The sequence below is a fragment of the Gouania willdenowi genome, chromosome 8 (assembly GCF_900634775.1).
Source record: "Gouania willdenowi chromosome 8, fGouWil2.1, whole genome shotgun sequence".
Lineage (NCBI taxonomy): Eukaryota > Metazoa > Chordata > Actinopteri > Blenniiformes > Gobiesocidae > Gouania > Gouania willdenowi.
In genome coordinates, this window is record NC_041051.1 from 7445915 (window position 1) to 7473241 (window position 27327).

A 27327-nucleotide genomic window follows, 5' to 3' on the forward strand; every position below is an offset into this window, starting at 1 on the left:
TTTACGGAAATTGCACATTTGAATGGCAAAATGACTCAATAGCACCCTCTTGAAAATTGTATTTGCTCCCAGCTGGGACTAATGACATCATCATTGTGGAACTTCTACAAAATTCTGTAGAATTCTGACATCATCACTGTAGAGGTAGGACTGATGACATCATCACTGTAGGACTGATGACATAATCACTGTAGAGGTAGGACTCTCACGGAATTTGTAAAGCATTTATTTATGAAATAATTTATTAATGGTATTGCAGTCCAAACAAATCTGACGTTGCACACCATTGCACCAAGCAGCAGCCATGTTGAAAGTCTCAGGTCAGTCTGATCCTGACCTTCAGAGATATTTGAGGAAAACACACACACACGTGTGAGCACACACACGCACTCACACACACGCACGCAGGCCACACTCTTTGCTTTTATAGAGAAATACGTCTTGCATCCAACACTGCACTGTTAAAGTGCTTCATTCATATTTTCATTTTAAACATACTACATATTAATAGCAGCTTTTATTTGTATGTTATGGTTTAATCCAACTGTCATTCATAGCAGTATTGGCATCATGGGGGTCACCTCCCTGCTGACCTACTGTGCCCCCCCCAGAACATTGCAGTAAAGTTTGTGATATAATGATTGAAAATAGTCAGCTATGGTCAAAACTACTTCCTGCCACACCCCAACATGCAACACACCTCAACTTACACCACGTCCCGACATGCGTGTGGTTGCGAGGGCCGGGTCAACGCTGCTTGCAGCTTTAATTATTTTTACTTTTCAAAACTGCACACGTGCCGATATATTTAGCAAACAGAAAACTTACAAAGGATTAGAAAAAAAAACACTCACACACACACACACACACACACACACGCATTTATACTTGATAAATGTTTGACTTCTGGAAGAAAACAAAGCTGAAATCTAAATTAGCTCTGAACAGAGTGACAGACTAGCTAACAACACAAACCCAGAAATGCTTCTCAGAGCAATGTGTGGAGAGTAAACACAGCACAGAGGTGTATAGAATAAAAAAACAAAGAGGTGACGGTGAGTGCAGTGAAACAGATTATGATCATCCTTCATGAACAATACAGCGAACGGAGCTGATAACAATGGATTAGCATTTTCCCTAACAGAAGAGGAGAGTAGTGCACACAAAGGTTCCACATGTACACTATGACACACTGTTTTTTGGTTTTTTGTGCACAGCTTTCATAGCAACCACAAAATTGAACAAACCCAGAGGAATTTTGAAATGAAATGAAGCGTGACAGCTTGAGTGCTGTAAAAATCAAACAAAGCCATTATGGATAACTTGGTGCAGCCCGGTTGGGAAATAAGGAGCTGAAAGCGAGAAGGCAAGGTTTATTATTATCAAAGAGGTTTTACAGACTTTGAACATCCAAAAATTTATGTGAAACTACTTTTACAGACTAGAGGCGAGAACTATTCCCAAACAAGACCTTTAGATTTACTGTCTGCTTCTTCCAACAACACTGTCTGCCTTGTTTTAAAATGTAGAGCCAACAATATCTGATGAAAATACATAGCAACAAAAAATGATTAGGACAATCAGATGACACTTTTATCAGGCAGTCGTCATAAACAGAGGTGTAAAGAGTATTGACAGATGCTACTCAACTAGAAGTACTGTTACTTGATTGAAATTGTACTCAAGTACAAGTATACAAGTAAGTCATATATAAAATACTCAATTACAAGTAAAAAGTAGTTCAATGAAATAGTACTCAAAGTAAAAGTTACTTGTTACTTTCACCACCCATTATTTTTGGTTATAAATCTTGCCACGGTTCCCTTGCATACAATAAACATCTCATGTAGGAACTTAATTTCTTTTCCACAAAGGCATCTGGATCAAATAAAGGGTTTGTCACAATGTACAATTCTTTATTAAATGAAACAACACCAATTCATCAAATCTCAGGCTCTAAGTATAGCTACATTTAAAAACTCTAAAACTACCATGCCAAATGTGCCATGTGGATAACAACATAGGTAGAAACCACAACCTGAGCCAAAGAAAGTGGCTGGGTGTTTTTGGATTGGATTGGAAAATCTTTATTGTCCCCGAGGGACAATAAAGATTTACAATTGGTTTTCAGCAGAGGTCCATGCAGGCAATACATTCATAAAAACAGCACAATGACATAGATACTGTACAAACATATAAAAGAAAACTACCATGGATATCATCATGATGGATGTGAGAGGGATGAGGGACACAAAGACCAGCTGTACATCCTAAACATGTACAGGCAACGACGCCAACAGCTTATTGAGAAACCCAACAGCTGATGAGACAAATGACCTTAAGTATCTGTTAGATTTAGACCTCCTAACATAAGTGAACCTCCTCCCTGTCGGCGGTAGTCTAAACTCTGCATGCGGGGGATGCTGAGGGTCTTCCAAGATGACCTTTGCCTTCTGAGTGGCTCTTACTTAAAAAATATGGTCGAGATCAAACAATCTTTCGGCAAAGCTTAACAATATTAGCCAGACTGTTTTTGTTAGTGATGCTGAGGTTACCGAACCAGCAAATCATTGCAAAAGTCAAAATAGACTCAATAAAAGAACAAATAAAACATTTTCAGGAGAGATTTATCAACATTAAAACTCCTCAGTTTGATTGGCCTTTCTTCAGATGGCATCGTTTGTATCTAGGGTTGGGTACCGAAACGTGGTAGCAATATGACATCATTTCCGACGTAAATAGTAGTAACCAGACCGAATAAGAATGAACATTTCGGTGCCTCATTTTGGTGCCCCGCCACCCCCCTGGTTGTTGATCGTGATGTCAGTGCTGAGTGTACTCAGCAGATTCAGCACACCCGTTGCTTATAACTGATAGCTAGAGGATAGAAGACCACATGGAGTTTACTTAAAAGCCAAACAATGCACTGTGTTTGATAACCTACGTGACCTCGAGCCAAGCACGTCAGCAACAGCAGCAGCCGGTGTCGACCTCCCCGGACAAATTGAAGCGAGTCCCACTCCCAGCGCTGCCAGTGTAGCGCACATCATCACAGATTATGACAGCAGCCTTTCCTCTTCGGGTAAAGTTTAGTCATTTAATACCAGCTAGTGGTAAGCTAGCAAACACCGTTGCTGTTCAACGTGTGACAACAACATATGAGCTATGTCTTATACTTCAACTCAGTGTCCGCTAACTTTCTGTTTAATGTTAAACTCATAACAAGTTGTGTTTGTAGACAAAATGTTGAACTTAAGCTTTAACACCAGGTTTAAATGGTACAGTTTTGTATTTACACAGGAATGCAAAATATTGGTTAGCTCAGGGTTTTACTGCAACCTGTGGCTCAGGAGCCACATGTGGCTCTTTGACTCTTTTGCAATGGCTCCCTATAGCTTTAAAATATATATATATATTGAAATAAAGATTATTATTTTTTTTTTTACAGTCTATTAATGATTATTGACAAGTATTGAATAGTTTATTACAATTTCGTTTTATTTGATATTATTTAAATGTTTTTGTTTATATTATTTCCATATGTTTCTTGTATATATATTATTTAAGACAATATTGTGTTAAATTTGGCCCCGAAAAAAGTGTATGAGGTTTCATTTATTTATTTTTTAAGTACCGGTTTTATCACCGCTTAAGCACAGAACTGTTTAAGAAATACAGAGCAAGCACCGGTACCGGATAAAACCCAACCAATACCCAACCCTAATCACATCAAAGGTCAGATTTACATCAAGGATGGTACCAAAATATTTATAGTGACTCACTGTCTCTACAGCTGAGCCGTTAATAAACTGGTGGATTTTTGCGAAAGTCAATCAGTTTCTCTTTTGCTTTACATACATTGAGATGCAGCATAGACTCATTACACCATTTTAAGAAATTGTCCAGAACAGAGCCGTGGCCCATCCCATTTTCCTGCCGGAGGCTGACTATCACAGATTCATCAGCAAATTTAACCATGAACCTGGACTGCAACTCACTCTGACAGTCATTTGTGTACAGCATGAATAACAGTGGTGACAAAACACATCCCTGTGGTGAACCTGTTGAACACATTGATGCTTCAGAGAAAGTGTCATTTGCACTTGTTCTTTGTGACCTCATTGTAAGAAAATCAACAAGCCAACAAACAGTGCCAAAGTCAAAGTCAGGTATTGCCGACAGCCTGCGAGCAAGAATACGTGGCTGCAAACAATTAAAAGCTCATGAAAAATCAACAAAGCACAAACCAGCATGCGTTTTCAGACCCTCCGGGTGACCGACAACAAGATCCAGTAATGCCGCAGTTGCATCGTCCACCCCCTTCCTTGCTTGGTCAGCGAATTGGAGTGGGTCAATTATTCTTTGAGACATGATCAGTAATCTCCTTGATCAGAAATAGCACAACTAACAACAAATGGATTGAGTACAAGTAAAATAATTGATTTATCGATATACTCAAAAAAGTATCCATAAAAGCAACTCAGTTACAGTAACGTGAGTACTTGTATTAACACCTCTGGTGATAATAAGCACATAAGTATGAAGTTGTGATTCCCAACCAGAGATAAGTGATCCCGATGGGTACATGCTTGGAAATGCATGATTAGCCATGCGCTACAGCTTTACTGAGTAGCATATATTCTACACGCTGCACTTGCTCTCCTCATAAATAAATATCTTTATATCTATGTTCCTGTGTCTGAAAGTGAGAAGCTTCACCCTCAACATTGTTTTAACCAACAAAGTGAAGTTAGATTAACGCCCCATTTAACACCTGCTGATTTCTCATGGAATACCCTGGTGTGCTGCTTTACAGTGGCTGAAAAATAAAAACACTGCTTTAAATTATAAAAATGGCCCAGGAGGAGCTCATAATGCTGAAAAAAGAGCAAAATGGGAACAAATTATAGATGTTTATGGACTCTGAGGCAAACGCGTAACAAAAAATGCTAATTGCACCACAAAACTGGGGCACTATGACCTTTATCTTCATTATTATGCACAGCTCCAATTAGCCACACAAATAAATAAAATAACTTAAAAAAAACACATTTATTCCGGAGAGTAAAGGCATATATTAAATACATTTCTATAAACAGGAACAGGCACATCTCACATGTGGGGAATGTGAGGGATGCAACACCCTCACTTTCATAAAAAACAAAAATTAATCCCCGTCACTTTTTACAGAGGGATTCATTGTTGAAAACATATTGGTAAAGTTAGATTGATTGAATAGTGTTCAAGCCAGTCACTGCCATCCATTTGAAAAATCTGTCATTCCGAGAAGGTAAACAAAGAGTTAATAGTAATAAGTAAAGTGACAAAAAAATATTAACAGGTGGCAAAAAAAGGTCCAAAAGTGGCAGAAACGAGGCAAGAAAAGAGTGAAAAGTAACTAAAATGGGCCAAAAGCAATCAAGAGTGGCAAAACAAATGATGATTCAGAGGAAACAGGTGGTATGTAATGGCAATAGGTAGATTAAATGAGGAAAATGTGGCAAAAAAATTGTGAAAAAGGGCAAAAATGTCAAACAAAAAGAGGCAAAATGTAGGAAAAAAGAAAACAAACGTTATTAATTGGGTAAAAGGTAGCTTATTAGGATGAAAAGTGGCCAAAATTGGTTAGAATCAACAAAAATTGGATTAAAGTGTCAAAAAGAACTTGACAAGAATTTTGAAAAAAGGATATTCAATGACAAACGGAAGCTAAAATCTGAAAAAACTAAAAAGTATCAAATTATTTGGAAAAGAAAATGGTAAAAAAAAAAAAGGTGTTTAAAAGTTTCCCATTTTAAGGTTTTCTGGGGGAATAATAATTCAAATTAAGATCCACATGTTGAATATCACTGACTTAATAACAGTTTTATCATGGTTTTAGTAAATTAATTTAATAAACTAAATTAGGAGTCGACGGTCCCCCTTCCTTTAGAATACCCTCACTTTTAAAATCTCTGCTCCACCCCTGAACAGGAAGACACAGAAACAGTAGATCCAAAGTACTTTAACTCAGCTGCCAGTCAGCCCAGAACATGAAACACTTGATAAAAAAAAACAAATAAATATCCAACAAATGGAGGCAGATTCTAAACAGGGTTTTAGTGATGTTGTTTTGAAAAGAAAGAAAGAAAGAAAGAAAGAAAGAAAGAAAGAGTGATCATAAATATGTATTCAAACTGTCAGCGAGGAGGAACAGCTCTGTGTTTAACGACAGGTTAGAATGGGTAGGATCAAGTACAAGAAAACACAAATTACAGAGGCACATCAAATAGGAATGACAGAGGAGTACAGCAGAGTTTAATGTGAAGAAGAAAAACTAAGATGACAGGCGGTACCTCGTTCTAATCGCTCATCGTGGAACGAAATCTCCCCATTAACCAGATGGCAAGGTCAATGATACGCATCCAGATGTTCTCTTCAGTGAATGTTTGCCATTTATAGACGTCATCAAGCAGATTAGTTTTTAACCCTGTTATGTCCTTGTCCCAGTTCTCTAGCTAACTTATTTTCCGACTGATTCTGATCAGGATCACTGTAGGGGAACAAAGGGTGTTTAATTTTCAAAAATATTAATTATTAATTTTTAATATGTTCGTTGCCAGAGGTGCCATCTTGAATTGAGTTTTAAGTGTCCTAGATCACTTTATTTTAATTCATTGTTACAGTTCCCTGTTTTTGTAGTGGGTTCTTGACATCAGAATAGAGGTTTAATAAAAGTTTAAATGTCAATAAAAACACAGTGTTTACAATATGTACATGTTTATTTTACAGTCTATTAACATGATGATAAATTAGGCAGTTTCACAGTTATTTTAACTCATTGGTATCACACAAAATGTACATTTTAACACAGATGTATGGTATATACACATTCTGAGTGTTTTAGATGTTTGTGTGAATTTGGGATTTATAGGGATTTTCTAACGCTCTGAGAAGGAAGAAGGAAAATGGAAAGTTAAAGTAATGAAATTAATAAAACTTTACCAAAATGAAAAATATGGAGGATTGCGTGTGCGTGCAGTTTTACCCTCCTTCGACAGGCGTGATGATGACAGCTCCTTCTGCGTAACCAGCAGTGTGTGGGAAAAAGCTTTTCCTGTGCTTTTCCGAAGACGTTTTCCGCTCATTCACTGTACGGGCCCTTGGGATACTGTCGGCCTGGCTGGGGTTCTGGTTCTCCTACACGGCACCACTCCTGGACGTCGATGGGTAGTTTAACTAACAAGTTCTCAAATCAAAGATGCTAAAGTTCGTTAAAGCTTACTCATGGGAGGCTATAAAAATTGATTTGCTCCAAAAATGAAAAGCTGCTTGGTTAATTTCAAAAATGGAGATAAAACTTAAAGTTAGTCATTGTGGAAGTGGCTAGGAGGACTAGACAGAAGTGAGAGCGCTGGAACTGAGCAAGAGAGGTAAGAGCAAGAGAGTGTGATAAGAGGGAGCGAGGCCTTTTATAAACATGTCAAGAGGTTATCTGATTGGTTAAAACACATCTGCAGTGTGGGAATGAGTGAAACCTGATTGGCTGGCAGAAAGAAGCGGAAGGCTTAACTTTCCTGTAAAGAAGACAAGATGGTGGGGCTATTCCACATGTGCTTGTTAAACAGAGAGTCATAAAACTAGATAGGGTGTTACCATGTTAAGGCTAAAATGGAGCATGGCTGTGTGCCGATTGTATGAACCCTTGAAAAATGACTTTCAATTGATTATCACTTAAATGACTGATTTGAATTATTTCTAGCTTTAAGCATAACAAAAGAGGACAAATACACTTTGATCAATGATCATGGAATATGAAGTTATAAACATTTCCCTTGAAAGGTGATTGCATTAGTGCTTAAATATGTCAGACGATGAGTCTCTTTCCTGGAGAGAAAAATGGTTAAAATCGAGGTCCCATGTCTGAAATTTGTTTAAATCACATTTCTGCCTTTAAAGCATCAGATGGTGTATAGGTTTTATTTTTACTTCTTCCTTTTTAATCTTCATGTTGAAAAAGATGTCTCTGGTGTAGGGTGTCAGGTTACATCCCTGTTATCTCTGTGGAATGTCTGTTCTTTGGGGAGGATGAGTGTCAGCAAAGAGTCTGCAGGAAGAAGGGCTGGGATTTGAAGAAATGTTCCTTGGTCCATTTTTCCACTGTCTGTTTTTGAGTCATAAAAGTGTAATAAAATTCCAAATGTGCGACAGTGTTTTTACCGCCTTTTGACCATCGACCAGGGTTCCTACATCACAGAGCAGTCAATCCTCCCTCATTGGGAATACAAAGCAGAAAACATCCCACGCAAGTCCCAAACTCATACAGAGACAAACATTCCCTGACACTAACGCCACATGTCCATGGTTAATTACAATCACTAATCATAGCAAAAACTACAGATAAACACTGGTTTAAACACTCATTTGGATATACTGCTATGGATGAAAATAATTTGTATGAAATGGCCGTTAGAACCAGGTTCAGAGGTGGCAACCATTTGCTTTGACTGGTTAGGGTTAGTGGACAGAAAGAGGAGAACAGAACAGGATGGAGAGATAGAACATCAGGGTGTTTCAGACTAGTTGAGCTGTGAACCATTGATCAGGAACTGTTAACTCCAGCTTCACGACACCTGAAACAGAGAAGAGAGAAAAGGGCGAGGAAAAGGCACAGACTGCAGACAAACATGACACAGCATTAGCAGGTCTGTCTGCATGGAAACACCTGGAGATAGACTATGTGTGAGTGGAATGAGAATGAGTATGGGATGGCGTGGACATCAGTGTAGATCAAGTGTCAAACTCATTTTAGTTCAGGGGACAAATATGGACGAGTTTGATCTCAAGTGGGCCGCAGATTTTAAGTGGGAAAAAGAGCAATTTTAACATCATTGTTCCATAGTTGTTAATACCACTCGGGTACAAAAATCTTGATTTTGTAACCATTTTTTGTGTAATTTAGAGGAATTTTTTGGAACAGTTTGAGAGAAGACTTGTGGTAAAATTGAGAGCTCTTTCCATGATTTGCAATTAAAAATGACTGCATTCATGTGATATAAACAAAGGAAAACTGTAAGCCCCTCAAAATATGGTCTCATTAAATTGGTGAATTTGAGATATCTACATCTGGGTTATTTGGTAATTTATATAATAATTCCTGTTTTCTGTGTCATTTTTACCCTCTTCTGCAGGCCAAATTGAATGTTCAAAAGGGTCAGATTTGGCCCCTGGGCCTTGCATTTGACACATGTGGTGTAGATGGTGTGTAAGCAGTGTGGTGGGTATACCACAGGGGTCAGGAGTGGGGGATTAATTACAGCCTCGTCACTACTGTGTCTGTTGGAGGATTATGTGTAGATGGAAGGTTATTTTTGTTATGTACATGTTCTGCACATAATGACGAATGAAAATCCTTGAATGGCAAGGACATGGACATGGACAGCTCCTGTTGGAGGACTATGTGTAGGTGTAAGGCCCCTGAATATCTCACCTATTAGAAAAAATATTGGACTAATCATCACTACTGATTACACAAAAATGGCTTGTTGCTCTCATTTGTCCAGTTTATTATGGAGATTTTTGTGTGTTTGGTAACAAGATTCATACATTTTGTAGAAACCGCACTGAGCCTTAACGCTGAATCCAAACACATGGTAATTGAGGACGGCTGATCCCCAGAGGTTAGGGCACACTGGGAGAGAAGACTAATGAAAATAATATATTTGCTGATATACGCTGCAGTGCTGTGACTCGCCCTCCAGTTTACTACACCTACACACATCCATCCTTCCCCCTCCACACACACACACACACACACACACACACACACACACACACACACACACACACACACACACACACACACACACACACACACACACACACACACACACACACACTGATTCCTTGCATCGCTCTGTAATCACTTCTGTTGGGGTAAAATACATGTATTTGCAATGATTACAATACTTTTAAACATACTTTTTAAGCCCCCTCATCCTATTTCAGCACTCAGGAGACTTGTATGGGGCGTTGATTGGAAAGTTGTGCATGCTAAAATGAACAGCATCTTTTTTGCAACATTTAGCTACAAACCACATTTAAAAAACTTTTGTGAATTTTTCTGTTACCATTGACCAGATTTACAGCAATATTTCTGAAATTTGTGATATATTTCTCGTAAAAACATGTCAATGTTAAATATTAAATCTAAATACAAATGTTAAATGTAAATCTTAATTTTAAATATGAGATCAAAATGTTAAATGTTAAATGCTAATTGTTAAATGCTAGATGTTAAATGTTAAATTTTAAATATTAGATCTAAATCTAAATGTTAAATATTAAATATTAAATATAAATCTAAATTTTAAATAATAAAGATACATCTAAATGTTAAAGATAAATATAAATGTTAAATGTAAATCTTAATTTTAAATTTCAAATCTAAATCTAAATGTTAAATGATAAATGTTAATTTATTTTGTAAAGATTTAAATGTTTAAATATTAAATATTAAATATTAAATCTAGATCTAAATTTTAAATAATAAATCTAAATCTAAATGTTGAATCTAAATGTTAAATCTAAATGATAAATATTAAATATAAATGTTATTTTGTAAAGATTTGAAATGTAAGATTTATATTTAACATTTAGATTTACAATTTAGATGTAGATTTTACCTTTAGATTTAACATTTAGATTTACAAAAATGTTTTAGTGTGTAATGTGATGTAGTGTAAATGTGATTTAAATGCATTACACTTTAAATAGATTTATTTTAAGCAATCAAGGTCACACTCACTTACAATGATGGCAAGGGTCAGGCTGTCGTTTTAGAGCAACCTAGGGATAAATAACCAGTCTTTAAGCAAGGGCTAATGAGCACTCAGGCAGAAATTTCACCACTAACCACATCCATCCTCTGCTTCCCCACTGTGCTTCCAAAAGTTTCAACATTTGCACAGAAAGGCATGCACACACACACGCTCACAAAAACCCATAATCATACACTCTCATCCACAAACAGTCCTCTTGATATGCTTTTACACGTGTAAATGGATAGGGCTAGCCAAGACCTGCAGGAGGCTGTTGCTAGGTTACCTTTTTAGTGATTCTTTCTCATCCTGACTAACAAACAGCTTCCCTGTTGCCTGGTACACGCATACACATGCATACATGCATGCATGGACACACGCACACACACACACGCGCACACACACATAATCTTGGTCAGAGCGGACGGCAAGTGGGGAAAAAAGGGATACTCCTCTCCCCCTCCATCCAGCTGCCTTTAGAAACAACAAACAGATAAATAAAATTAGCAGGAAATGACCACAGGATTATTTTTCCTCAGAAATGTAGTTCTATTGAAGATCATGGTCAAAGGACAATAGTTTAAGTGGTTTCATGTGTATGGACGACTAAAGCAGGGACAAGGCTTTGTTTTTGACTGATTTAATCCTAAATGCCAAGTGAAATAGCACTACTGTGATTCTGCAGAGGTGTTGAGAATACTGTGATTAAACAAAAAGGAAACAACTGCCATACAGACTGATTATTCAGTGAGAACGGTAAAATGCGTGGGTTATTATCATCAGTGTCGTCCTGATTCTGCTGAAAAAATCCACAGAAACGGCAGGAGTTCAAACATTTGTGAGTAAGGCATTAACCTGATTCTGGATTAAATAGTGATCTCAGGAGAAGTGGAGATTGTTTAAAAAATTCATAAGATTGGAAGCAAATTTACTTTTGAGCAATTTCAACAGGATGGAATTAATGACAGTGTCATAAAAGAGACGAGGCGAGCAAAATTAGTTTGTCAGGTTCATAAATCATAGAAGAAAAACTAGAGTCCACTGGAGTGGGATATGTTCTTCCCGTGTTTTTCTTTCTTTTAGATGAAAGGTGCAATTTCTAAACTTAAGGCATGATTTTATTTCTCAAACTTCAGGTAATATATGCAATGATTTGCTCTAGCTGTATCTTAAAGCCACACCGCACACTTTGTGACCTAAAGAGTTGATGCATATGAGTTATTTTAAATGATTCCTCAGGCCAATATACAGTGCTTGACACTATCAATGCTCCGAGCGGTGCTTCCCTCTTGAAATACCGACTAACCCGATAATTTTAGGAAGTTGTACAGCGCTCCGCTGCAGCCGTCTCGCTGTAGCGGGAGGGAGCAGGGAGGGACTGCAGCCTCCGCTCTACAGACAGTGAAAGACGGGAGAGTTGTCGCTTTTTTCAACTTTGAGCGACGAGATTGCGCTTGGCGTAGTTGCTCAAATCACGCAAGTTACGTTGCTTGGGGGGGATAACCTGAGGTCGAGTCATTTACATTGATTTGAATGTAATCTAATCGCTTCAGTCACTTCAGTTGCGTTCGGTGTGAACGCACCTTCAGGCATTTTGCGCAAGCGACAGATTCCTACTTACAAAAAACGAACTTTACTTTTCTTTAATAGTGAGTCGATGATCTCTCAACCAACAGGTCAACTACTGTCTGCATACACAATCAAAAGACAAGGGTGGCTGGCCTGACTGTTGATTTTTGCGACAGTGCTGCGGTGCTTGTGGCCACTAGGGGCACTTGATGTGAAAGTTACAGGTCTAGCGCCCCTAGTGGCCAAAAGTTACACAGTGTTGCTTTAACATAACTGACTAATCTATTACCTTTGGAGTACCTTGGAGTAAACTGATATGTTCACCTGTTGTTGCATTAACTAGGGTGACCATACGTCCTGTTTTACTGAGATATGTCTTCTTTTTTCATCTTGTCTGGACCGTCCGCCCAAATTTTATAAATAGATGAAAATTTCTCAGGGACCCTGGACGCATCTCGGGGAACACGTCAATTTAAAAGACCCCGCTAATATTTGCTCTATCGGAGAAATTCCACTGAATTACACGCAGCATAGAGAAGGGAATGACTGAAAAAGACCAAATATTGTGGATTTAATAAAAAGAAATGTCAGCAGGACAACCCTGGGTGATAAAACCTCTATGTTGGCTCTGAGAAACTCATCCTAAATTAAAGGTCAAAGTTATTTATATAGGTATATATAGATTATTTAATGTTCTGTAAGCCTTAGGTTTTTTTGGTATAGTTTTTGTCTCTAGGAGGAGTTGTTTCTCATTGTTTCAATGATTGAGAAATTGTAAGACAGGGCAAGGCAAATGTATTTGTATAGCGCATTTCATACACAAGGCAAATCAATGTGCTTTACATGGTCAAAAAGTGCAACAGAAAATATTCAACAGCTTGAAAATCAATAAGAACATTAAAATCAGCAGTAAAAGCATTAAATCAACAACATGATTTAAGAAGCTTTATATGAGATGATTATAATGCATAATAAAGGTGATTGACTTGAGTCACCAATGATTTCAGATTGTTTTTAAGTCTTTGTTAACTAGTTTGAGGAACTCACTTTTGTTCAATCCTTAGCTAGGTCAGGATAAGCTTTGTTTTCTGCACAAAACTGCTGTTGAGACAATCTTAGGCTAACATTGATTAGCTCATGAACAGAGATATATCTGTGGAGTGCTTTACTGGAATACTTTGCTTTCAATAACATCCTGGTGGTTAGTGTAGTGGTTAGCTTGTCTACCCCACTGCACGGAGGTCTAGGGTTAAACCCCTGGGTGCACAAGGACACTTGGGTAGGCTTCTGTATGAAGTTAGTGGGGAGTTAGCATGTTTTTCTGTAGGTTACTTGTGAGGGTTTTCTCTCATCATCCAAAATGATGTATGTGAGATTATATGAAGTAGAATTGAATGCATGTGCAAAAAGTGAATTGTATTGGCGTTTGTCTTTTTATAATTGTTTAATAATTAAAGGTGGGATGATATATCCTGCGACAAGATATTACACTTTTAAAACATCACAAGAATATATATACATATACTTATCCCAACTGAGTTAAAGCTGGAGTATGTAGAATTGTGAGGTGCTCCATGCTCCCCCTCCCCTCCTGAACAAAACTCTTGCATGCATGTACACACTGAGGAACTCTTTGTGAAAAAAAAAGGTCATATCCAGATTAATTATGTAAGTACATCTAGAGCATGGTTGTTATTCCAACCGAAATGTTTTGTCTTTTTGCCTTTCTAAAAGTATCGTACCGTATCATTATTGCGAGCCCATTGTCCTCCAATACATCTTAATCGCAGCATATTGTCTTACCCCTACTATTAATTACAATGTAGTAACTATCAAACCTTTGGCTCAAAGAGAGCTAAAAAATTACCATTTGTGATTCCAGCGTTAAATGGTTTCTCAAGGTTTCTCACAGACTGGACCTAATTATTTTGAAAGCAGTTCTGAAGTCATGGAAAGAGGCTGAAATGCACTATAAAATAAGAAAAAACAGCTCCAAAGAGAAGTAAAGCTACTGATTGTGTTTCACCACAAATAAAACCAAATATGTATAGAGGATGAGAGAGGACGGCTAAAATGTGCTCATAGGGGTTCTTAAGCCAATTAGATTATTTTTTTATTATTACAATTGGTCTTTAATTATGTGTATTTGTACAAAGATACTGTCATATTTACTTTTATTAGTGCAGGCTGGCAGAAGTATGTTCATAGGAATCTGTATTTATCAAACACGGCGATTTTTATAGGACACATCTACCTCAGTGTCTTCTTTCTCTCATATTCTCCGTGTGTGTTTGTCTTCACTGCAGCAGAGAACTGTTCTTATTTCAAACACTTCACATCAGAAGAGGAAGCAGAAGTTTTTGAAGTCAAGACCCAAAAAGGTGAGACCTGCACATAGCCACAGCAAGAACAATCTTACCCTTTACAATTGATGGAGCTATTTTACCTTTATCCCTTCATGTAAATCCACGATTAGTGAAACAAGTTTGGCAAACTTTCCAAATCTTTCAAACAGTTTTGGACCTAAACGTTTTCAAAGTACACACTGTGCGTTGCATGATATAAGGAAACAAATTGGTGCACTTTTTGGAAAATGTAATGTTTATGAATTATCTTGGACAAAGGACTCAGTTATCACTAATCATTCCATCACTTTTTATAAGAATCCACAACTGGTCTTTAATAAAAAGCTATAAGAATCACAAGATATCCAGAGTTTATTTTCCCAACTGCAATGTTTTTGTCTTTTTTCCTTTCCAAAAATATTGTACCTTATTCATTTTGTGAGCCCATTATCCCCCAACACATCTTGATCTCAGCGTATCGTCTTACTCCTACTATTCATTCAAATGACAAAATTACCATTGGTGATTTCAGAGTTATATGGTTTTGCAACGTTTTTCACAGACTGGAACCAGAACATATCAAAAGTACTCACTGCTTTGCATTATGGAAGCAATCAAATTGGTGCACGTTTTGGAAAATGTGATGTTTGTGAATGATCTGAATACTTGAATTGGAGTAAAATAATTTTATTGGCCATCATTTGAAGTAATTTAATGTGTTATGGTGTTTTGCGCAAAAGACAAACTTTATTACTGATCATTCCATCAGTTTTTATAAAAATTCACAAACTGATCTTCAATAAAAAGCTGTAAAATATATGTTTTTACCACTGATATAACAGAAACAGTGCTGTAAGGTGTTGAAGGAAACACACCTACACCTTCATACATCTGTACGATGAATAGACCCTGACAAACAAAAAGACCCTTGGGCGGATTCACAAAAAGTTTAGGGGTTTTAACAAGTGTGCAAACGTCACTCCACGCGTGAATAAGAAGTACAAAGTCCAAGGAATCAGGTGTGCGTTGCAGCTGCATATGAATATGCACAGTAGGTGGATCTCCCAGGGGAAGCAAAAATATGGGAGGAGGAAATGCAAATAAATTAATGCAGGGGAGCAATGCGATTCATGAAATCTGGAATTGTTTGCGATGATAGTTTTAGTACCAGAAAATAGTACTACAGAGAAGGAGGTGCAGACACACACGCAGACATCATCGCTGCCTTAAATGTGGACAGAAAACACAGCGGAGATGGAAAAAAAGGCTCCAGTATGTGTGTGAGAGAGGGAGAGAGAGAGGGAGAGAGAGAGAGAGAGAGAGAGAGAGAGAGAGAGAGAGAGAGAAAGAGGTTCGCTGTGCACAGAGATAGTATACAGTATATATGCATATACGGATATGACCATGGATCGATATCACTTCGGACTCACTACTCCACTGATCTCCTTTCAGTCAAAGCCTTTGTGGTATTGATGTCAACCCAAAATCAGCAGATCAGAGCAAAGTTACAGAGCACCCACATTAAATGAGGGGGAAAAATAGGTTTTAAAATTGTTGTTTAAAAAAAAAAAAAAAATGTTTATTTAGTTTTCTGCATTATTAAATGTTTGTGCAGCAGACAGAGAAGTCCACCTGCCTCAAATTTAACATCATCAAATGTCAGTGTGCTTGTGCGTACTGACGTCCCCACATTAAACAAGCAAAACACTCATTTAAATAGGGGCGGTCTGTACTAGTTCTGCTTGTGCACTAATCATTGCTGCAATCTTAGCGAATTCCATGCAGCAGGTGAGGAAACTGCGTCACTAAAGGATTTAGGGAAGCAACTGAACTACCACCCTTTATTTCAGATCTTTGTGAATCCGCCCCCCAGAGTATGACGCTGTTGGAGGTTATTTTACAGTGGCTGTTATTTCACAGTGAGGGTGTAGAAAGGAAAGTTCTGCTCTGAGGATCATTTCAGCCACAGCTAGAGAGCTACAGAGAAGGAAAGACTGGATCTTATTTATCTGGAAGGCAGATGAAAGGGGAAGTAGTGGGAAAAGAGCGAGACAGGCTACCATCATCATCATCATCATCATCATCATCATCATCATCATCATCATCTCTTCGTCACTCTGCAGTGATTCTGTGTTCTTGCCAGCCTGGTTACATAGCCGTTGTATATCCAAAGTGGAGCTAATTTAATATGTCCAGTGCACTCAGTCAAGTTATGACATAATTTAAACATGTGGTAAATCCTAACAACTTCTCCTTCTGTGATATATTCTCTTTCATCTCCTGCAGGCATATATTGCTTTTTTGTTTCCCTTTGTTCTTCATTATTTCCCCCTGCTTTCTCAGAGCTGTTTCTATCATTGGGAGGAGTAAAGAACAACTTAACAAATCAGACAGAATGCAGTGATATCCTTATTTTTATTGAACGACAAGAGTGTCTGTTTTATGTCAGTTATAATCTGATAATATGTCTTACATATAATAATATATGGGTTTTAGATTATTTATTTAAAGTTGTTCAAGGCGAATTATTGCATTGGTAATTTACATGATCTCCTTTACTTGTCGGTCATCGTGTGTCTTCGTAAGCGCTCGGGTGTGCGTGTCCCTTTAAATGTTATCGCCGCAAGGAATAGTGGGTCAGCATTATCTGGTCTCCTTTGGTAAAGGATGCATCAGTGTTTCCTAGGTTAAAGGAGGTTATAAAGGAAGCATTGAGCCTCTTTTCCTGAGCGTAAAGAGAACTTGGACACTCTTTATAATGACCTCCAGTTAAACACTTCCAGAGGTGAAGGAACAGTGAATAGGAAAGGAGATAGGAGGGCCTATTCGGACACAGCCTTTGAGACTTTAGGTTGGTTCTTCTTCTGTTGTGGAATTCTTCTTCACAATGTAAATGGTGAAGTTACACAAGCAGTTCATATATTGTACTGCAGCAAAAATTAAGCAAATTTTATAATGAATTTCCAACAATAAACGATGCGTCGATTCAAATTTGGTAGTCAACATTATCAATTGTTACTAATAAATTTTTGCATTATTGTTACACGCATTGTGGTTGGCGCAAATTTTGAGACGGTCTATAAATATATATATATATTTTTTCTTTCCTGCCCCCCTGTTATATATTCTCTTTCATCTACTCCATGCATATATTGATTTTTATTTCCCTCTGTTCTTCCTATTATTTTCCCTGCTTTCTCAGAGTACAACATATCAGCTGGGGCCATTGCCATCTTCAGTCTATTCTTCATGTTCCTGGGAACTCTCTGTGTCATCTTTTCTTTTGGGAAGGGACGGGACTACCTGCTCCGTCCTGCTGGGATGTTCTTTGCTTTTGCAGGTGGGTGCTTCCAGATAACGAGTAGAGAAAGGTAAATAAAACATATCGTCATTAATATTTCACTTCTAGAACAAAAACACTGATTTAACATACAGCATCAGTATTCTCTTTTATCCTGCCAGATATGTTGTACTCTAACTGGTCAGGGAAGAGTTGCTGTTTCTATGTTTGTGGTAGCCCAATGTTTGTAACATACTGGGAATCTTTGTTAACCACAGCACAACTGATTGATACACCTATATATACATGTATTTCTAAATCCTACCTGCTTTAACAAACTGACTCACAATCTCTGAGAGCGTTGAATTATCTGAAAATAGCATTATCTCTATCCCAGCATTGCTAACATAGTTACTGTACAGTGGTGTAGCTAGACTTTTATAAAAGGGTGGCCAGAGGGGGGCAAGGCTTTAACAGGGGGTCCATATAAATGAAATAAAATATTATGTTGTTCTAACCTGGTGCCTAAGGAGCATTTCTTCTTCACTAATTTCATAATCCAGATACATCTTTCTTTGTGTGTATGTCACTCACTCACCCACTCACTTTATTGTGATCATTGTGATCATCAGAAAGACATGGGTCCTCCTCTTTACTATAACAAGATGTGTCACAATGTGGAAAAGTAAAACTAAAGCGTGAAAGAGATCAATGAATGAAAATCAGTGCAGACTGTAATTAATACTACTAGTACAGTGCCCGTCAGAGGTATGTATTCATATTGACATTAACCGGAGTTCCACAGTGTGGATGGGAAAATGATAGTTGACATCCCTGATTTAGACCTACACAACAGCCAACAAGCTACATCGACATTTAAATAATCTTAGGATTCATTACAGCAGAGATGGGCAACTTCAACACGGTGAGGGCCACAAAAAGGTGATTGTCTGATCCAAGAACCACATCATCAACATTAATGTCAGCATTTAGAAGAATAAACAATCAGTACTTTGTACATTAGTACAAGGACGTCTTTATAGTCCTTCTGTGTGTTCTTTCTGTTTTTTTTTTCAAACATTTTGTTTGTTCTTTAATTAATTTTGTCTATTTTATTGTCAGTATGACACTTTTTTTTGTCTTTACTGTATATGTGCTTTTTGAGACATTGTGTCCATTTTGTTATCATTTTTGTGTTATTGTTGTCATTTTGTATAATTTTGTTGGCATTTTGTGTGTCTTTAAAGTCCTTTTATATTTGTTGTTGTTTTTGTAGTCATTTTGTGTGTTTAAGTTGATGTTTAGTGTTTCTCTGTTGTCATTTTGTGCGTTTTATTAATCATTTTTTGTATTATTTTTAACCTTTTTGTGATTTTGTTGTTACTGTGTGTACTTTCCTGACACTGTGCATTTTGCTGTTGTTTTGTGTATTATGTTGAGCATTTAACTTCCAACTTCGTGAATTACAATTTTATTTTGGGGGCCGCACAAAATTAGACCAAGGGGCCCCCGGGCCGCCAGTTGCGTATGTCTGCATTACAGTTTATTACAGTGGGTGTGCATGAATGAAGTGAGTGAGAGGAGCACACATGTAGAGGAGAAACTAGATCAATCAGTACTGTCAATCACCTGAGGCGTCCAATGAGGTTCCAGAGATGGCCAGTGCTACCCCAGCCAACCCTATGGCTCCGCCCCTGCATAGTAAACAACATTCCTGTGTAAAAAGGAATTCCTGACAGCACCAATTAAAGTAAATCATCTGCTCCCTTCTCTTCTTCTCCATCCCAAAGGTCTCTGCATCATTATCTCTGTGGAAGTGATGCGTCAGTCCGTCAAGCGAATGATCGTCAGTGATGAGACCATCTGGATCGAATACTACTACTCATGGTCCTTTAGCTGTGCCTGTGCTGCCTTCACCCTCCTCATCCTCGGCGGAGCTGCCCTGCTTCTCATCTCGATGCCCCACATGCCTCGTAACCCTTGGGAGACCTGCATGGACGCTGAGCCAGACACCTTAGATTAGCAACATACAGGGGTGGACTGGGACAAAAATCTGCCCTGGCATTTTGTGTCCAGACCAGCCCACTATATTATCAGTGACACCATGTAGAAACCGTTATTAAGTCAGTGATGCTCAACATGTGGCTCTTTTTGTCCTAATTTTAAACATTTCCCCAGAAAACCTAAAAAAAGGAAACTTTTTTAACCCCTTCTTTACCTATTTCCATTTTGCAACATGTATTGTCCAATTTTTGCCCCTTTTCAAAAAGTTCTGACACTTTTTTCAGACTTTAGCTAGCGTTTGCAAAAAAAAATCAATTTTATTGTATTTGTCCATATTTGCAAGGTTTTTTTTACACATTTGTCAAATTTTAGTCCTTTCATAGATTTTTTTTGGCCACTTTTCATCTAAATAAGCTAAATTTACCCAATAAATACCACTTGTTTCCTTTCCCCCTAAATTTAGCCTCTTTTTGTACCACATTGTTTCCCTTTCTCACTATTGTTTGCCACATTTTGCGTATTAAAGCGACCATTTGCCATTACATACCACCTGGTTTCTCTTTATTTGGCCCTTTTTTGGCCACTCTTGACTGCTTTTGGCTTATTATAGTCACTTTTCACTCTTTTCAATTTTTGGCCACCTGTTACCATGTTTGCCTCCACTCGCTCATCAAAAAAAAAAAAAGGCCCACTTTCGGTAGACGGCCCACCGGGACAATGCCTGGTATGCCAGATGGCCAGTCCACCCCTGTCAACATATATCACATTAAAGGCTTGACTGATTGAAATATGGCAAAATAGATGAAAGAAATACAGATTATAGATGTTTTTAGCCCTTTAACTACTTTGCTGAATGTATTTGTTAAGCCGCCCATGTATCTTCACAGGACGGAGAAAGATTTTTGATCCACCACAAGACCAAACCCCTGTAGTTAACATTTACGATCAAAGGACATAACACCATGCTTACATGTTGTTTAATGCAGTAATGTTGTTTTACTTTATTTATCCCTGGGGGCAATTCAGTTTCAGTTACATCCCGTCCAAGATAATATGAAAAAAAAATCACATATAACAAGGGAGTACAGGCGCAAGAGTACTGTGGGTCGCCGCAAGGCAGCGCCCTGCATTTTAGATGAAAAGTGAAAAACAGGAGGAAAGAAGAGGATAAAAAGGCAGATCCCAGACTATGCCCCGTGTGGGATCTGGAAAAAAATTGTGGGACATAGAGGCATACCAAAAAACACAATCACAACAAAATTTGAGGACATAGCACGTGTGGTCGGGGGGAGGGGACTTGTGGGGGGAGGATTGCAGCCGGCCGCTGAGGGGCGCGTAAGTACAGCGTCCCTCCAGCAGCCACTGCGTGGGAGGGAAAGGAGATGGGTACCAAGAAGGCATTAAAACATAATCCCGTTCGCTTCATTCTGTACTGATTTCTGCCCAGGTGCAGATGACCTTGAGTAGATCAGAGTTCAGAGAGGGGAGAGGAGGAGGAAGGGGACGGAGTCCAGTCGACACAACATTGTGGTGAATAGATAACCCAGCCTTCATGGCTGGCTGTGAGGGAGCGATTTGTTTGTCAGCCGGCAGCACAATTCTCTCAGCTGTAAATCCAATATGGTGGCCTTGACCCGAGTGCTGGGCAATCAACTTCTCCAAGCTCGATTCCAATCCGCGTAGACAATCCAAAGTAGCATCCTGCTAACTTCTGAGTTTGTTTATCGCATAAGTCTGAGTGTTAAGAGCCCTGCCCAATCCATCAGAAATAACTGGCAGCATTCCCAAAACAGCTGCCGACGTAATTCGGACTTTGCAATATGTCAGATAGCTGCCAGCTCCAATCAACAGCATACCTGCTATCATAATTCAATCATGTAGATGTCTTCTATGTCCTCCACGGAAAGGAAGGACAGACACACAATACTCCAGTCTTCCCACGAGTCAATCACGTATCCCGCCACAAACGTTGTACTAGTACAGGCGGGCTCACCTCTGCCCGTTCTCCTTGTCCAAAAAATTTGATTGATTGCATTGAGAGTGTCAGTTTTCTATTTAGTATGATTGCCCAAGATTCCCAAGATGCATTTGGAGCTTACAACAACAAAAACCAGAAGCACACTGAGGCTAAATATCTCTGTTAATTCTCCACCTTCGAAAGTTCTGAAAACATTTTAAGTGACCAAGTAGAATATCAACATGTGCTCATTCGATTCACAAAACTCAGATATACAGTGACAAAATTTCCGGTTAACTTCAAAACAAGAGCCCTATTTACAAAAAGGTTAAAAAAACTAATGAAAGACAAGAAGAGATGCTTTTATTTTTAAACGGGGATGTTTGAGTTTTAGCTTGAGGCCAATCCCAGGACGATTTTACATTCCGCTCGCAATGCATCATGGGATGGTTGAGTATGACTAGTATGCCCACCGTGCATACTTCAAAAATGTCCCCATAAAGTATACATTCAGGTAGTTCTTGCATACTTAATATTTCCATAATGTCTAATTGGAACACACTACATACTCATTTTGAGGTCAGATATGTATGAGTATAGTACGTTAGTATATGTGATTTTTAATACAGACAGACTGAGTAATTAAACAGAAGGGACATACACTCACACAGACCAGGGAACTGAACACATCCAACTTGACAAAAAGGGAACTAAATTTCTAAAAGAAGACTAACTAAACAAATAAAAGTTAATCTAAAAACGAACCCAGTCAAAATTTAAACTGAATCGTAAACTCTTGCCACAAACAACTGAAAATCATTAGTGGTAAAAACCCAACACCCATGCACATAATCCTAGACTGTGATATGTTCCCTTACTACAGCAAAATGAAGCTTCTGTTAATATTTATTACAAACAAGTATTAAAGGCATTTAAATGTTACTAACCTAAATTTTTTTTTTTTTCACTTTTCATGTCCTCTAGGTATCAGCGTGTGTTATAGAAAATAAGCAACCTCAGCTTTCTAATTGTGTCAGCCTTATCTAAAAGTGAAAGTACAATATGTGTTGAAAACTTTGCTTATAGACTGTTTTGGTGTAAAAAAAAATGAAAAAAAATAAAATGCTTATAATTAGTTTAGGAGGTGTAGGGGAACAAATGGTAATTAATATCCAAAAATATTAATTATTAATTTTAATATGTTCGTTGCCAGAGGTGCCATCTTGAATTGAGTTTTAAGTGTCCTAGATCACTTTATTTTAATTCATTGTTACAGTTCCCTGTTTTTGTAGTGGGTTCTTGACGTCAGAATAGAGGTTTAATAAAAGTTTAAATGTCAATAAAAACACAGTGTTTACAATATGTACATGTTTATTTTACAGGCTATTAACGTGATGATAAATTAGGCAGTTTCACAATTATTCAGTTATTTTGACTCATTGGTATCACACAAAATGTACATTTTAAACACAGATGTATGGTATATACACATTCTGTGTTGTAGATGTTCGTGTGAATTTGGGATTTATAGGGGTTTTCTAACTCTCTGAGGAGGAGTAGTAATGAAATTAATAAAACTTTACCCAAATGAAAATTATGGACTATGAATCTAGAAATTTTTGATTGAGAGAATTTGTTACGTTATAAACCACCTTTCTGCCAGAATTGTGTGTGCGTGCAGTTATACCCTATACTTCAACAGGCGTGATGACGGCGGTTCCTTCTGCGTAACCAGCAGTGTGTGGGAAAAAGCTTTTCCTGTGCTTTTCCGCGGACGTTTTTGGCTCATTCACTGTACGAGCCCGTGGGATACTGTTGGTCTGGCTGGGGTTCTGGTTCCCCTACACGGCACCACTCCTGGACGTCGATGGGTAGTTTAACTAACAAGTTCTCAAATCAAAGATGCTAGAGTTTGTTAAAGGTTACTCATGGGAAGCTATACATTTTTTACCGCCTTTTGACTAACGACCAGGGTTCCTACAGAGGAAATAAATACATAGATTTTTTTGACTGGATGTGCATTAGAGTTTTGCTACATGATGCTTATGAAATAAAATACATTTTTCTGGAAATTTAGTGTGATTCTGTATTTTAAAGAAGAAAAAAGAAAAAAAATTCAATTTGATATAATTTTTTTTACTTATTATTATTGATTTTGTAGGTTAAGGTGAGGTCAACGGTTGGAGAGGCTTTCACACATTTTGCATATTGCACAACAGAGCTGTAAATATACTAACATGTAAAATACACTTTACGATGACATTTTGGGATTTAGCGGCTCAAGGGGGAACATATCGCATCCAGGCAACTATCCATTAGTCTTTATTGAGCTGCCTGTGCAGATCAGGGTTAATGGGGGTTGCTGACCGACACACACTGACAACCAGACTGACTGACTATTTTTAACCTGACAGACACATTTCCAATAAATGAGAACAAACCAGAGAACCTGGAGAGAAACAAAGCAGGCTTGGTGAGAACAAGTAGTTTCCACTGATAAAGAACAGGGCCGATCTGAAGACGTGGATGGAAGATATAAACCTTGCATCTTTATTGCACTGTGTGAATAAATGGATCTATATTCAATATGTACAATATACTTTTAGGGAAAATTAACCCTCCTATTATCCTTGGGATCAATTTGACCCCATTTAATGCTTTTTTTTTTTTTGCTTCATATTACTTGACTTTCCTAATTTAATGGGTACAATTGATTAAGCATAAAATCATCATGATTATATTTTTTCAATGTGCTGAACACATAATGCACTCATTGGTGTTCCTCTGGGGTCAATTTGACCCAAGGCTGTTTTAGCTGAGAAAAACTTGTCTGTGTGTGAACCATGTGTGACCTTCCATCCCCACACCTGCAGTTAATACTTTTGAGTTGATACATGACATGGGTTGGTGGGGGAAGAGCTCTTTCACAGTCAAAGTGACATAGAGGAGGATGTCTCTGAGACAGAGGACTTTATTTATTTATGGTGAATAACCACAAATACTGGAAGTTACCAAAAAGAGATTAAAAAAAAGTGCTAACACATTAGGTGGAGTTTTATACATAAGACTGACATTGCTCTGTCATTATCTGTTACTAGCATGAATAGGTTATCATGATCGCTGTCATCAAGTGCCATTCACTAAATTGAGACACCTTATGCTAAATTAGGACACCTTTGGAGCTATGTTGCCATTTTTGGGTTTGGTGGAGGGATCTAGTTGGGTTAGGGTAACAAACGGTTAGGGTTCCATATGTTTCTGCTGGCAAGTGTTAATTCAATTCAACTTTATTTGTATAGCGCAATTTACAGCAAAGTCATCTCAATGCGCTTATCAAAATATAAAATTCATAATAAGAAAGAAAAAACCCAACAAGTTCCACATGAACAAGCATTTAGCCATCTCACAGAATCAACATTGTAAAACACAATTAAAGAAACATAAACAATTATTTAATATAGCCTCCATACTCTCCCAACAGGATATATCTCATGACACGGCAGCGCATCCGTTGTTTGTGTTGGAAACACAGAAACACAAAGAAAATGACAACAATAACTCAGGCGCATCCACAAAGCCAATTTTGTGTGGAAAATACAAACAATGTTCTGACCTTACCTTTGCTGAAGGCCTGGTAGCTGAGGTGGTGGTCTCCCATCTTTTAAAAGCTGTTGTTTTTCATCAAAAGAAAGTTTCTTTATCGTCTCTAGTTCTGTCATCCTGTCTTTAGTGTTATCCCACTTCTAGCTAGAGAACGTAGCAGCAGCTGCCACGTGACATCAATTCACTAATGCACTGTGAACTTACGTATAGCATTCAGCATAGCACGGTTATGTCCAAAGGCATTTAGGTAAATGGCTTTTTATGTGTTTGCACATGCGCAAATGCATAAAAACACGCTATGAGAATAGAGGCAGAGCAGCAAGGTGCTTTTGGGAGGGGTGTGGCCTCCTCCTGCCTTACAGCGGAGTGAGACTGTGCAGCCATACACGGAAATAGCGATGTTTAGCAATTTGGGCTATGAAACACACAAAATGCTGACACTTTCAAAGTTATAGGTATTGTAGGCTATCAGAATTAGAAAAATAAATAATTTATAATTATATTATAATTAAAACAAATAATCAAAATATCAATTCACCCTTGGGTAGGCAATGTAGGCATTGCCCACCCAAGGGTGAATTGATATTTTGATTATTTGTTTGAATGCTTGACTGCACGTCACTGCAAATGACACTTAACCCTTGTGCAGTCCTTTAAATTTTCATACACTTGTACTCTTTGTAAATGCACTCCATTATTATTTTTTTTTAACTTCCACTGCATAAGATCTCTTCAACTCCTTCAGACCTATCCATAGATATAAATATATTTATAATTTTCAAACTATTTATATGTTTGTATGGACTTTTTGTCATGAGAACCCCTGATTTTTTAAACAGCAAAAACGCAAAATATGCAGTATCTCCAAAAATAAAATGGTAAAGTGAATTATTTTTGATGAGGATCATACAGCCTTGACCATGACAATAATCAGTAGCAAAATTATTTTAATGCCTTATTATTTTTGGCACAAGGAGAGTTTTAAAATTAACTTACACTCTTTATGTGTACCTCAAGCAGTCCATCTCATAGAAGTGCAATACAAATATAACAATATTTTTTCCTTCTCTTTGGTACATAGGACACAGTGGTCTTATTGTGTGTGTGAACACAGAGGAAAGCACCTCCCTGTGTCTGCTGCAGGGACAACTCAGGTATGTTGGACCTCAGTGTCCAGACCAGGGCCATCCTCCTCTTCTGCAGCTCATCAGCCAGAGGAAAAGATGTAAAAAAAAAAAAGTTGTTTGTGGGGACATGATGGCCCTCTTGCTCTTCCGTCAACTCCAGTACAATGTGCATGTCCTGGTTGGGCTCAAATGATGCTGAGGCAGACCTCTCCAAATAAAGTTGGAGCCTTCATACATAGGAGGTCTGAATGTTACCTAGAGCCCAAATGTCCATGCCATACTTACCTGGTTTGGAGGGCATGTATTACCTGAATGAACAGCAGCTGTTCATCAATACAGATGTCCCTTCCCAGTTTGAAAATGTCAATGTCAGCTTTATATAGCACATTAAAACCACCATCAGCGTTCCAAAGTGCTTTACAGTGGAGAGAATAAATATATAACACTATTAAACAAAAGACATTAAACAACAATAAGACACTACTAGTAAAACAATAAAAGATTTAAGGAACTGTTTAAGAGACTCTTTAAAGGTCCCATGTCATGCTATTTTTCACCCATCTTAGAACCCCAAAAACATAGTATTTAAGGTTTATTTTCCCAAACTCGCCTGTTTTCCAGGGTTTTAGCCTCTGAAAAGTCA

General features: G+C 37.9%; 1 protein-coding gene across 1 annotated transcript in view; it reads left to right on the forward strand.

The window, feature by feature from the left end:
- Nucleotides 1-20230, forward strand: part of LOC114468616 (voltage-dependent calcium channel gamma-1 subunit-like) — a 30998-nt gene extending 10768 nt beyond the window's left edge. The window contains exons 2-4 of the mRNA XM_028455616.1: nt 14675-14749; nt 17916-18053; nt 19784-20230. Of these exons, the coding sequence (XP_028311417.1) occupies nt 14675-14749; nt 17916-18053; nt 19784-20016 (446 nt within the window). The 3' untranslated portion in view covers nt 20017-20230. The remainder of the gene's footprint in view (nt 1-14674; nt 14750-17915; nt 18054-19783) is intronic.
- Nucleotides 20231-27327: the final 7097 nt, after the last annotated feature.